General features: G+C 38.2%; 1 protein-coding gene across 3 annotated transcripts in view; it reads left to right on the top strand.

The window, feature by feature from the left end:
- Positions 1-13,694, top strand: part of Gria3 (glutamate ionotropic receptor AMPA type subunit 3) — a 274,359-nt gene that overhangs the window by 135,163 nt on the left and 125,502 nt on the right. For all 3 annotated transcript variants that reach the window (XM_075958406.1, XM_075958408.1, XM_075958407.1), the window contains exon 4: positions 1,020-1,207. In XM_075958406.1, the coding sequence (XP_075814521.1) occupies positions 1,020-1,207 (188 nt within the window). The remainder of the gene's footprint in view (positions 1-1,019; positions 1,208-13,694) is intronic.

Genomic DNA, 13,694 nt, shown 5'->3' with positions numbered 1-13,694 from the left:
AAATTATACTCAGATTATAAATTCATACAAGAAGCACAACTGGAGATATATAGAATTAGGGACGTGACTACTATAAAAGAGTATGTGTAAGAAAATGTTTGTGCCTTTGTGTTTTGTACTTTAGATACACTGCTCTTGGGGCTTCGTTTGTTTGCTAATTTGTCTGTTTGGTTTGCTTTGGTTTTGGATTTTTGAGACTGGATCTCATTGTATACCTCAGGTTGGCCTTGAACTTTTGGCAACTCTGCTTCAGCCTCTCCATTTCTGACATTATCAACATGAGCTGCCTATAATTCCCAATAGGTTAGCCCAAACTCAAGCATCCGATCTTTCCTTTCTTTGATCAGGGCGCAGGTATGTTAGTTGCTAATGGTTGTTGGATATAAATTAGCTAAATTAGGAACTCCTGGTAAGTTTTATTCAGGAAAATGAAAGAACTCCCCAAAACTAATTTTATTGAATATTTTATGGACTCTATGTAATAAAAGAGTAATGGTCTCTATTGGGGGCTGTCTCTCATAAAATTATACTGATATTACCCGGGAGATACTATCTTTTTGAACAGTTACATCCATGTATAGCTCTATCACTATTAAATTTATTTTGTTGTATATTTTTTTAACATCTAATTCTGAAGAATTTTTAAGTGAAAGATGAAAGAAATGAGCTTCAAATGCAACACATAAAATTGCAGTCAAACATAAGAAGTTCTTGGCATTCATTCCGGTTTTTTGATATTGCATTTCGAAACAAAAGTGACTTCGTGAACACCTATCCCCATGGTGCTCACAAATGATAGAATCTCCTTTACTTAAAAAAAAAATAAAAAAAAATACCAAAATGGAGGTGTCAACTATCTGGAGAGTTGGGGTTGAAGCTGTGAGCTCACCTGCTCTCTCCAGTGAATCAAGTTTGAAAAGGCCCAATGGACTGTGAATGGAAACTCAGTAGAATCTTTAACACCTTCAGAAATATTTTTAAAAAGAAAAAAATAGTATAGCTGTTTTTCCTTCCTTTAGGGTTTTCCATCCTACAAGCAATTATGGAAGCAGCAGTGCAAAACAACTGGCAAGTGACAGCAAGGTCTGTGGGAAACATAAAGGACATTCAGGAGTTCAGACGCATCATTGAAGAAATGGACAGAAGGCAGGAAAAACGGTACTTGATTGACTGTGAAGTCGAAAGGATTAACACAATTTTGGAACAGGTATGTCTGCGATTTACTTCACTCCCAGCCTGCATGCTAAAGCATTATCCTGAGGCAGTTGCCATATCTGCTAATAAATTAAGCAGCCAACACACTAAGCATGCCAACCATTTTCATAACCTCTCTAATCCTTTCTTCCTCCCTAGCGGCTGCATGAAAAAAAAAAGGAAAGAAAAGAAAAGAAAATTCTAAGCTCATAAAAAATTGCATCGCATGATTAATTTGAATGTCTCTACAATTTAATGCTACATATCAGATAAATCCACCCCTCCACTCCTCTGTTTAATAGATAGCTGGTTATTTCAAAGTAATCCCCTTCTTTTCTTATATCCTCTTCCCAACAGGGAACAGACAATATGTTAGGTAGGCTGGCAGGTAGGAGTTTTGTTTCTCATTACTAGAATATGTACTTCCCCAAACCTTTCTAGGGAACATCAGCGATTGTTGATGAATGTGGGTAGATACCACTTACCAGGTTCAAATTGCCTAGATTATTCTAAATAAAGCCAATTTGTTAGTAGAAGAGAAAGATAATAGCTTGAGATGTTTTTAATTTCACAAACTTTATTATAAAAAATCTTGCAAATAAATAAAAACATTAGACACCAAAATTAACCAGACTTCTATATAGTTAGAATTGGCATTTAGAACAGAAACTGTGAATAGTCACACTAAAATGTACACATTCGGTATCAAACCTATTTTATGCATTTATCCACCACCAAAACTACTAAGATCCAAATTGAGACTTAGAACTAGGAAAACAATTAGCTTTATGTCCTCTTTCATAACTGATGTTCATTACCTGTCACCAGCCCTTCCTCATTCCCTCACATTTATGCTTCTTTGTTCTCTCTCTCTCTCTCTCTCTCTCTCTCTCTCTCTCTCTCTTCCTCCTTCTCTCTCTCTCTCTCTCTCTCTCTCTCTCTCTCTCTCTCTCTCTCTCTCTCTCTCTCTCTCTCTCTCTCTCACGTTATACTGTAGCATTCATACAGTGCATTAAAAAATAAGATGACATACTAAGGAAATAGTTTTAAAAGTGTGAACTTTTATTTTTAAGAAGGGCAAGGTAAGTAGACATAAGACTTATACAGGTTCAAACCAGACAAAAACCCCAGCACACAGGGGGGTAATTGAAGACAGAGCCTCACCCCTAAGCAAGAAGTTATTGATACCTGCTGGGAGAGGAAGTCAATTTTCTCTAATAGAGTGTCACTGGATATATCAACCACACTCCAGGACAGGCCCCATTCCCAGGAATAGTTGTAGTTGTTCAAAACAAGTTGAATTCCATGTGTTTTTCTGGGGTTTTTTTTAGTTTCTGCTTTAAGAGAGAGAAAGAACAAGAAGTTAGGTGAATAGGAAGGTGGGAGAGGATCTGGGAGGAGCCAAGGAAGGGGAAAGAACTTGTTTGGTATATACTGTATGTAATCCCCAAAGAATAAAAATATTTTAAAAGTATAAACAATTTTTTTTTGGTTTTTCGAGACAGGGTTTCTCTGTGGTTTTGGAGCCTGTCCTGGAACTAGCTCTTGTAGACCAGGCTGGTCTCGAACTCACAGAGATCCGCCTGCCTCTGCCTCCCGAGTGCTGGGATTAAATAAACAAAATTTTTTAAAAGTTGAATAAGATTAAGGAGAAAATACAACTTAATGGGCCAAGATGTTTTCATTATTAAGCACGAACATGGAAATTTTAAACTAAAATTGCTGGAAGTATTTGCCCTAAGCTAGAGGGAAACTGTGTTTGGGACAGAGGGCCAAACTGAAATGTGTTGAAAGTTTACGGTTTTTTGCCTGTTAATAACAAAGTGCCTGTCTTTCCTTGAACAAAACTGTAAGGGAAACCTTCGATTCTAATTCAAGCCCAGTGTGCCTGCGAGCCAAAGGAGCTTCAGAGATCAAAAGTACGGTGAGCAGCCATTGCCTGTGAGAGCTGCTTTGTAGGAAATGAAATATTAACAGTTTGCCAGATCTGTCCCTATTGAGACAGAAAGATGAGAGAGAGAGAGAGAGAGAGAGAGAGAGAGAGAGAGAGAGAGAGAGAGAGAGAGGTGGGGAGGGGAAAACTGCTGGTGCTTCAGGCTAGAAATACAAAGCTGCTCCCTTGTTAAGCTCAGCAGCTCAGCATTGCTTTTAATGGATGGAAGTTTACAGAAAATGTAGAGCCCAATCCTGGTTAGTTCCTCAACTAGCATTCTCCTGAGCAACACAAATGATCCAAGCTCTCCCCCACTGGAAAAAAAAATGCCTTTTTTTGATTTTCTCCAATCTTAAAAATGAAGAATCAGGTCAGTGATGATGCTCTATGTACTACATGCCCTCCAAAATGTTTAGACCAAAATAGCCTTTTAGTGGGTGACCTACTTAATAGGGCCAAACAGAAGAACATCTTTCTTGCCACACTTTTTTGTTTCCCCTCTTCTTCATTGGAGACTTTGGATTCATGAGTATTCAGTATTCTCTGAAAGGTGTGGACTGTGGGGCTTTTCAGTTCTGCGTAATGGAAAAAGTGGTGGGGGAAGCTCGGAGTTCTATATACCTCTGAAACCTTGGGCACTTAGCTGTCTGTACAAGCTTCCTCATTTACATGATGGACAAAACAGAATCCGCTCTACCACACAAGGTTGGTACAACCACCCTAGAAGGCATAAAATTTTGGAGAGAAAAATCAGTATCACAGGAGGAAAATCAAACTGCTAAAACTAAAAATGTCTGTTTTTCATGGCTCACTTTTCTGTCTTCCTTTCTTCTTTATGTACTTTCAAAATATCCCCCAGAATACCCTCTGTGCCATTTTATTCATTTCTTCTTTAAAAAATGAAACAAATAAAAGTGTAAAAGCATTTGCTCTTTTTTACCATTGAGTAGCTCCTATGAGACCGTATGTTCTACAAAGTTGTGGCTAGAATGTACCACAGAGTTCATGGCAAACAGAAATGGAGGAATGGTAGGGTAGACACTCTATGACACACACCTTAGTACCTTTCACTAAAACTTGACTACAGTTCCATCCAAAGCAGTGGTTCTCAACCTTCCCAATGCTTTAATATAGTTCCTCATGTTGTGCTAAACCCCAACCCCAAAAGTATTTCATTGCTACTTCATAGCTATAATTTTGGTATTGTTATGAACTGCAATGTAAACTTCTGATATGCAGGATATCTGCTATGTAACCCCCAGAGGGGTTGCAATCCACAGGTTGAGAACCGCTGATGCAGAGAGAAAAAGAACATGTAGTCATATAATGTGATTGGTAGAACACACATTTTTAAAATAGTCACTCTGCTATCTCTCCCAATGATAATAAAATTGCTACTATTTATTTCCTTTTGTTGAAATTTATTTATAAAATAAATTTCTCATTAAACAAATGTCTTCAGTAAACAACTTCACCATGGCATTTCTTTAAAGACATGCTTTTAAAAAGCAATTGAATCCTTTCATGGGAGTTTAGCCATTCTTCTGACAAACATCATGATATAACACACAGATTTTAGTACAACAATAACATTCATAACTCAATGAGTATAAATTCTAAAAGACAGCCTCATATTTTAAGTGTTTTCAATGTCATTTAGTTTTTTTTTCGTAAAAAAGCTCCTAAAGTCTCTACAAAATCAAGTTTCATTTGACTATCTGAAATAAGAGAGCCTCTGGTGCCGTTCTAACACTGTTGTCAATAGATCAGATTTATGCATGAAGTTCATATTGTACTCCAAACCTGTCGGGTATTAGTTAAAATATAGTAGTGTAGTACAGTTATTCAAATATCATCAGATTTTCTGTAGTTTTATATAACATAACAGCAATACTACATCATATACATTATTATTTTCCTGTAAGTATTGAAATAATTATAAGATCCATAGAAATTTTTCCAACATTTTTTCCAAAGTCCTTTTTTTTATTGAGAAAAGGGAAAAAAAAGTTTCCCCCCTCCTCCCGGCCTCCCATTTCCCTCCCCCTCCTCCCACCCTTCTCTCCCTCCCCCACTCCTCTCCCCCTCCCTCTCCAGTCCAAAGAGCAGTCAGGGTTCCCTGCCCTGTGGAAAGTCCAAGGTCCTCCCCCCTCCGTCCATGTCTAGGAAGATGAACATCCAAACTGGCTAGGCTTCCACACAGCCAGAACATGAAGCAGGATCAAAACCCAGTGCCATTGTCCTTGGCTTCTCATCAGCCCTCATTGTCTGCCATGTTCAGAGAGTCCAGTTTTATCCCATGCTTTTTTCAGTCACAGTCCAGCTGGCCTTGGTGAGCTCCCAATAGATCAGCCCCACTGTCTCAGTGGGTGGGTGCACCCCTCGCGGTCCTGACTTGCTTGCTCATGTTCTCCCTCCTTCTGCTCCTCATTGGGACCTTGGGAGCTCAGTCCATTGCTCCAGTGTGGGTCTCTGTCTCTATCTCCATCCATCACCAGATGAAGGTTCTATGGTGATATGCAAGATATTCGTCAGTATTGCTATAGGATAGGGTTTTTTTAACTCTCCTATCTTTTCATGTAATAATAGAGAAGAAGCAGTTACATGTTTATCTTTCATTAGTACCTCTGTGTAACTGTTAAGCTACAAGGAAGGTATAACACATTTACAACTGTGAGAATTAATAGAAATTGACAGAGATAGAGGCAAATAAGACCATGCTAAGTAAGTTATTAGAGATCAGTGAATACAAAAAGAAACTCTATAGATCATAAATCCAAGACTTAGGGCACTATTTTGTTTCATTTTTCCAATTTCAATACTTTTTTAAATCTTTTTTGGGGTTATAATATAATACAACATTTCTCCTTTCGCTTTCCTCCCCCCAAGCCCTCCCATATACTCTGCCAACGATCCTTCAAATTCATGGCCTCTTTTTTCATTAATTGCTATTCCATGCATGTATACATATGTATACACATGAGTATGTGTGTTTCTGTGGGAGTTCACACATATGTGAGTGCATGTGCATCTGTGTGCATGTGTATAGAGGTCCATAGTTGATATCTTGTATCATTCTCCATCAATCTCTACTTTTTATCAAGACAGGTTCTCTCATTGAACCTAAAGCTCACCCTCAAGGTAATCTAGCTCCTCACTCTGTGCAAGGAATATAGTCTGAATGAGTTCTGTCACTTATTAGCTTTTAGACAAGGGGCAAATAAACTAACTGCCTTCTAGTATTTCTATTTTCTCATCATAAAACATAAAAATTATACCAGATGAATTAATTTGTACAAGTCATTTGGAAAAGTCCCTGATTCATAGTGTTGGTATTCCACTGTGATGCCAAAACAAAGCACTTTTACACAAATGGTCCCTTTTGAACTTCACAATTGGATGCCAGCAGGGAAGATGTCTTTATTACAAATTTAGAGTTGATATATTGGGGATTAGAGACTTCTAGATGACTTGTCAAAACTTGACTTCCATTTCAGTACCAATATATGACGGAGGCAGTGTAAAATGTGGGTCTTCTGACTCCTAATCTAGTGTTCTTGTGCTAAACTGCACCATTTCCCTTCATTTCTAAGTTACTCATTAAATAAGTCATCAAACTCAAATGTGGCCCACTCATCAGGTTCAATCTTAAAATGATGGCATAGAAATTAAAGACGATCCAAAGAAGAGTGGCAAGAAAATGATTGAAGCGTTAGAAAACAGGCCCTATGAGGAAAGGCTATAGGAGTTGGGGTGGTTTTTCCTGATGAAAGAGAGCCAAGAGGCAGTTTAATCACCATGCCCAAGTATAAAGTGTTAGCATAAAGAGGGTACTGAGCCACTCTTCTGCATGCCTAAGGACAGTACCAGAGCAAATGAGCTGAGCTGGACTAGAGAGACAGTTGGCACTAGGAAGGATTCAGAAAGGAGAGTGGAAGAAAAGAAAACCTCCCCACTTCAGAGTGCATGGAAAATAAGACTGTGTTGAATTGGTGGAAAGTTAACATTAACCAAGTCTTCGAGATTATTTTTCTAAAACGCACAAAATTTCAAGTTCCTACTGTGTGCTAGCAAATCAAGATCCTTAGAGAAGACTTAATGAGTAGGGGAGGGGGCAGAAGCATAATTCCTGGGTATCTGTGCTTGCAGGACTCATATCAGGTACAAAAGCCCATAGATGCCCCTTTTATAAAACGGCATCACATTTGTATGTAACCTATTCATAACCACCTGCATAATTTAATTCATTTCTACACCGCTGATAATGAATAATGTATGCAATTTTTATGTTATTCATGGGATAATAGCAAGCAAAGGGTCTGTATGTATGTAGTAAGTATGTGAGTTTTTAAAGGTATTTTTGATCCCATGTTAGGTGAAGTTATAGATATAGAACTAGAAGTTACAGAAGACTGACTGCAATTTCTAACATGTCTGTGTATCATATATCCAGAAAGTTAACCCCTAAAAGAGAATTAAATGTTCTCTGCCTGTTTGTTTGTTTGTTTGTTTTAGCACATTTGTTTTTTTTCTAAACAATGTTATTAGTATACCCTCTGCCTGAATTACAGCATAGCAAAATAGAACCCAAACAAATACGTTCTACCAAGCAAAATTATAGAATGTGTGGATTTTCCCCCCAATGTTTTCTCATGCCAAGGCATCCCTTCTTGGATGATATCAAAAAGCCTGTTACATAAACAATACAGAAGCAGGCCAAGCCCCAGCCCTTATTCTCAGTTTTGACAGAACAGTAAGTTGAGTTACGAACTTATAAGACAATCTGAGTTAGCCTCTAAGAATGATTTTCTTTTTGAATAAACATACGCTTTGGAAGCAAAGACACATGAGTTCAAATCCTAGCCTCCCACTATCATGTGATGTTGAGGAAAATACCTGTTTATTTAAGACTTAATTTTGCAACTTAAATAACTCTCTCACTACCATCCTTCAACTATTGTTGAGGATCACATTGGGGAATGTGTAAAAATTATATAACAGTACTTCAATCCTAGTAGTCCCTCGACATCCGGTAACTGTGATGATTTGCTCATGAGGAGTTTCTTTGCTTAGGAAAATAAGTCGCTTAAGGATGATCCTTCAAGAAATAGTGTCATTTTGGATTTTCAAGCTATCGGTTCCATTTGGGGTCATATTTCATTTGGATCTCACTGATTTCATCATGTTCAAACACCTCTGCTTTTATCTTCAGTGTAACTTTAGGGAACACATGTTGATCAATCAACTTGAGCACTATTTGAGGATCAATTAGATTTTCAGCATCACTTAAAATAATTAAAGGAACTAAAAATCTTGCGCTACATATGATAATTGGGCATTCTTAATAACAAAAAGTACTAAGTGAGTATAGTATTCCAGATATCACTATGCAATAGTAATATATATATCAAGGTAAAATATATATACTTGTGTATTATAGTATATACTTATATTTACTAATTACTTATATACTTTTTAACGTGTGTGTGTATGTGTGTGTGTGTAAAAATGCATATATCCCTATAAGGTAGATTGAAATATTACCTTCAGTTTTAAAGATGAAGAAAAGAAAACCTAAAGAGTCACACAGCTAATAACTGGTGAATCTAGAATTTGAACCCAGGGAATCTGGCTGCATATGCAATTAATCACTGCACTAATTGGCCCTGCATCTGACTGAATTTTTCAGTTGGAAGTTATTCAACCAAAAGTTATAAGATAAGCATCCTGATGAGGCCTGAAGTGGCTTTGTTTACACAACAGACATTTCACAGATATTTTCTCCACTTGATGAGGAGTCATATCCCATTAACACAGAGAATTGAGAACATACCATCAAATCGACACTTTCCTGAAGTGCTCATTTGTAACAAACAGGTTCATTTACTTACAGTACCAAAATACCCATGGTTTGGAATGCGACCCACAGAGGCATATATTGCGAAAAGTACTTGCCTAGAGTGCTCTGTATATAAAACTAGCATTGCTAAAGAATAGGCCAAGAATTGTGGCCTCCATGGTCTTACCAAAGTCTTCTGGCAATATGTGACCAGCAATGCCTCACCCCTACCCCACCCCCACCTTAGCACCTAGAAAGCCAAGCATGGAGTAGCAATGTAAATATTTATTGGAGACACATTTCAGGTAGGTGCTTAGACTTGAGCAAGAGGACAGCAAGGGCTGTCGTTCTCCCTCCTCCTGCCACTACCACTAGACCCTAATGAGAGGAACCACTTCCTTCAGGGGCAAGCTTTAGAGGCCTCCTCCTACCACACACTCTGAACCACAAAGATCTCTTCTTTCCCTGTGGTCTTAGAGTGTTTGAAAGATGAGTAGCATGCTGAGCATCGGGGGACAAGGTAAAGAGGAAAGGGATACAAAAAACAAAGTGGACATGCCTAATTAGAACACACAGGCCCAGGACATTTCAGAGGAAGCAAGACAAAATAGGAGAAAATAACAATTGGTGCCATAAAACAAAATAAAATATACCGTGTTTCGAATTGGCTTTCCCAAACCAAAGAAGAATACTTTAGGGTCTAGGTTTCTCAAATTACTTCATTCTTTATCTCTATACTACTTAAATGACAAAAGTTTGGAAGGCATAAAGAATGATTTGACAAGACCAAGTCAGAAAAGAGAGTTTTATGGGGATCTTACTAGCTTCTTAAGAGAACTTGAAAAAAGCACCTTCTCAGATGGAGGGTAGGTTTAGCCACCATAAGGTCTGAACACAGGTCTTAATTTATACCCTACCCTGCCCTGCCCTTCCCTACCCTGACTCCCAAGATTCCTGTATATCACAGATAGGAGAGTCTGTCTTGAGGAAAACCTTATTCTATAAGCTTCTTGCTTTATTTATGGAAACAAGTTATAGAACACTGACTGGACACACAGGCCAATCCAAAGCATACCCCATTTTAGGAATTTTAGCATCCAGCTATGTCTGTGACCCTTCACTTGTACTCTGTTGTATGAGGAGGCCACTTGTTTGTTCCTGATTGCTCAGCCCCGAAATAACCACACAGAAACTGTATTAATTAAATCATTGCTTGGCCAATCAGTATAGCATATTCCTAGAAAGCTCTTACATATTAAATTAACTCATTTCTACTAATTTATTTTTTACCATGCGGTTTGTGGCCTACTGGCAAGGTTTCAACTGGCAGCTACATGGTATCCCCCTGACTCCACCTTCTTTCTCCCAGCATTCAGTTTAGTTTTCCCACCTTGCTCTACTCTTTTGTCCTATCACAGACCAAGGCAGTTTCTTTAATCATCAACCAATAAAAGCAGCACATAGACAGAAGGACTTCCCACACCAGTACTCTGGCTATGGGCCCAGAAAATATTAAGAACAAGTGTGCTTCTATTCATCTATAGTTCTCATTGTCTAAAGACATTAATTCTGTTTAATATGCATTTTAAGAGTCAAGTTTTCCGTATTTCCCAGTCTCTTCCATCATAAATGTAGCTCTTAAGTTGTCTATAATGGTATTCTTCAGTGAGTCTGGGTTTAGGAAAGTGGCTTTTTTCAGTAGTGGACTCTCTTCCCTACTAATATGACTACTACGGAAAATAAATTAGGCATCTTGTAGAACTGGAAGAGAGAAATACTCTCATTACTTCTTTGGAAGATAATGCCCTTCCATGGTCTCACTGGAGTGAGTAAAAGAGAATCCCAGAGAACTTTCCTGATGCCCTCATATAATTTTGTTTTAATCTCTAGCCATTCCCTTTTATGCTACTGAGAATGTGGAAAAGAAAATAGTGGTAGCTGCCGAGAATCATAACCTTTCAAAGTGATGAGAGTAACTGACTCTATGGGGGGTACAGAGGTGTCTCAGCAGTTAAGAGCACTGGCTCCTCTTGCACGGCACCAGCATCCACATTGAGTGGCTGGCATTTCATGTATACTGATATATTCTGACCTCCTCTGGCACCCACATGCACGTGGTGGTGTGCATACTGACAAATAGGTATGCACACAAACACATCAATCAAGTTTAATAAATAATTCATTGACCGGTGAATGCTCAGCCATACGTGGGACATGTCTATTACACCCTCAATGGTTCATGGAACAGCACAGAAGACAAGGTCAATGGCAGAACAGAAAGAACGAAAGAGCTGGAGGATGAAGAGGTGGATCATTGTGTTGTGCTGTTCTAGTATAAAAGGAACTGGCAACAGCTGTGATTACCCACAGGCAACACACAGTTTTTGTTCAATAGCTTCTTGCTATGAGGGAGGAGGGGAACTCATGAGGCCCCACCCCTCTCTGAGTTTCTCTAAGCAGTTAATCATTACTGAGGAAGGAAGAAACACTTTCTTCAGTGGTGTAGTCACTGGTTAAGTGTCCATGCTCTTATGAGAAACTTCCTTTTTATGCTTCTGTCAGTAACCTTAATGAAATTCATTGGGCCACACAAAAAAGCATGTTATAGGGCAGGTCTATTCCCTATTGTCAGTGACTATCTAAATCATGCAATATGTTCAGTGCACAATGTTAAGCAATATAATAAAACATCATGTCTTTAGGTTAAGAACTAGAGACCAATAGATATCATGGTTGAATAAGTAACAAAAGGAGGCTTCACAAAAGATTAATGAGACAAGCAAATTCTAGAAAGAAGCTTAAATTTGTTGAAAATGGGGAAAGAAATGACACAGCCAAGTAGCACACACTAGGAGATGAAAGGAGGCCAAAAAGTATTTTTTCTACAGGCTGATCTATATTTGAAAGCTCGTCCATAGGACATTGGGGAGGAGGGAAACAGAAGAATGAGGTCTCTTTGGCTGCTTCTAGATTCAACAGTAAAAGAAAAGATACGATTCTTCTTTGTTTTCCTGTGCCATTTATTTCTCCATTTCCATGCTTAACATTGTGGAAACACTTGAATGAATATTTTGAAGCAAAAATAAATGCACCTCCAAACTATAGGACAGCATTGCCAAAGCAAAACATATTACTGGATTACCTGAAAACATATCCACTGTAAGCATGACTTCTCCCAATGTCAACCTAATGTCCTCTCCACCCTTAAGTGAGCGGGTCTCTATACTTGTATTGAAACCTTTCAATATGTTAAGGGACTTGGACAATCACTGGCAGTCAAAAACAAACTTGCTCCCTAACATGCAACAATGCATATCCCGGGAGCTGGTAATAGACAGTAGTATTCTACATTGAGGGACTTTAGCTTTAGTTTATTTTTTTAAAAAAAAAATGGCTTGATTATCTGGTCATACTTCCACTAGACTGGCTTGGTGAATATTTAGAAGCAAATTCCTTCTGGGAAAATAAAATGAAAAAACTCATTCACAATCATTACTTTGAAACACAAAGACTCTCGTTTGTTTCAGATGATAGAAATTGTTGGCCCCAAAAAGGAAATGTTCCTATTATACCAACAGTTTTTTCTTCTCATATTTAAAAATCTGGTAGCTCATTATTCTCTTATTTCCTAGGAGGCTTGGAGGGGTATATTTCAAATCAACAAAAATTCAAATTACTTTTCATTAACTAACTTCAGAGTTCCTTCTGAAAATTCTCAAGGACTAAGACTCTCTGTGATGAAGGAAAATATTCAGGAGTTTTAGAAAGCAGAATATACAAGCTTGAGGCAGGAGACCTGGATTTTATCACCAAGCCATTAGACTCCAAAATGTACTTTATTGCCTAATCCCTAAAGCAAATGTGTTAAATGTTCCCAGAGACTTCCAGGTCCAAGAAGCTACGATTCCCATTGCTTTGAAAAACAAGATAGAGAATTCAATTCACAAGATATCGATGGAGGGAGTAGGGATAGTATATCTCGGTGGGATAGTATGTGTGATACTCTGGGTTTAATCTTCAGCACTGTGATGAATGGCAGGGGGGAAAGAAGCGGTGAGAGAGAATGAGGAAAGGTAGAAAGGGGAAAAAGGAAGGAAGAAAGATTAAAAACAGAGAGAAAGGGGAGGAAAAGAAAAGGAGAGAGAAAATAGTTCCATTTTATCTTGCCTCATGCTAAACTCAGTAAGTGGAAAAGAGTAAATCTACCTTTCTGAGGAAGTTTACAATCTAAGAAACTGACAAGGAAACACAATAATTCTGGAAGGCAGAATATAACAGCTATCACAAATGTGTGAGTCAACTTTCTTGCTTTCTCGGATTGCCAGCTAGTGATGGTCATTAAATGGTTTTTGCTGACTGAGGTTCTTGAAAGCCTGAGCATCGGGGAGTTTTCTAAGACTTGGGAAGACAGACGATAAGGGAAATGAGATAGTATACCCTTAAGACAGCAATACCACTAGGAAGTTCATCATGTACCTCTATCCTTAGAGCCCAGAACAACATGCATCTCTGTTAATAAGAGTTTATGTTTGATCCAAGCTAGTACCACATATATATATAGATATGAATATCACCTCAGTACTTCCAGAAAATGCCTAGGGAAAATTTCTATTAATTAAAGCCTTCTGATTGTTGGGTTCTGACTAACTGATTTGTTTGTTCATTACAAACCTATCCTAATTCCCTGGCTATATCCACAGCAACTACTCTCCTCCTGCTAGAGCTTTG

The sequence above is a fragment of the Microtus pennsylvanicus genome, chromosome X (assembly GCF_037038515.1).
Source record: "Microtus pennsylvanicus isolate mMicPen1 chromosome X, mMicPen1.hap1, whole genome shotgun sequence".
Taxonomy (NCBI): Eukaryota; Metazoa; Chordata; class Mammalia; order Rodentia; family Cricetidae; genus Microtus; species Microtus pennsylvanicus.
Note: the sequence above shows the minus strand (reverse complement) of the source record. Positions and strands in the feature narration are given on the sequence as shown.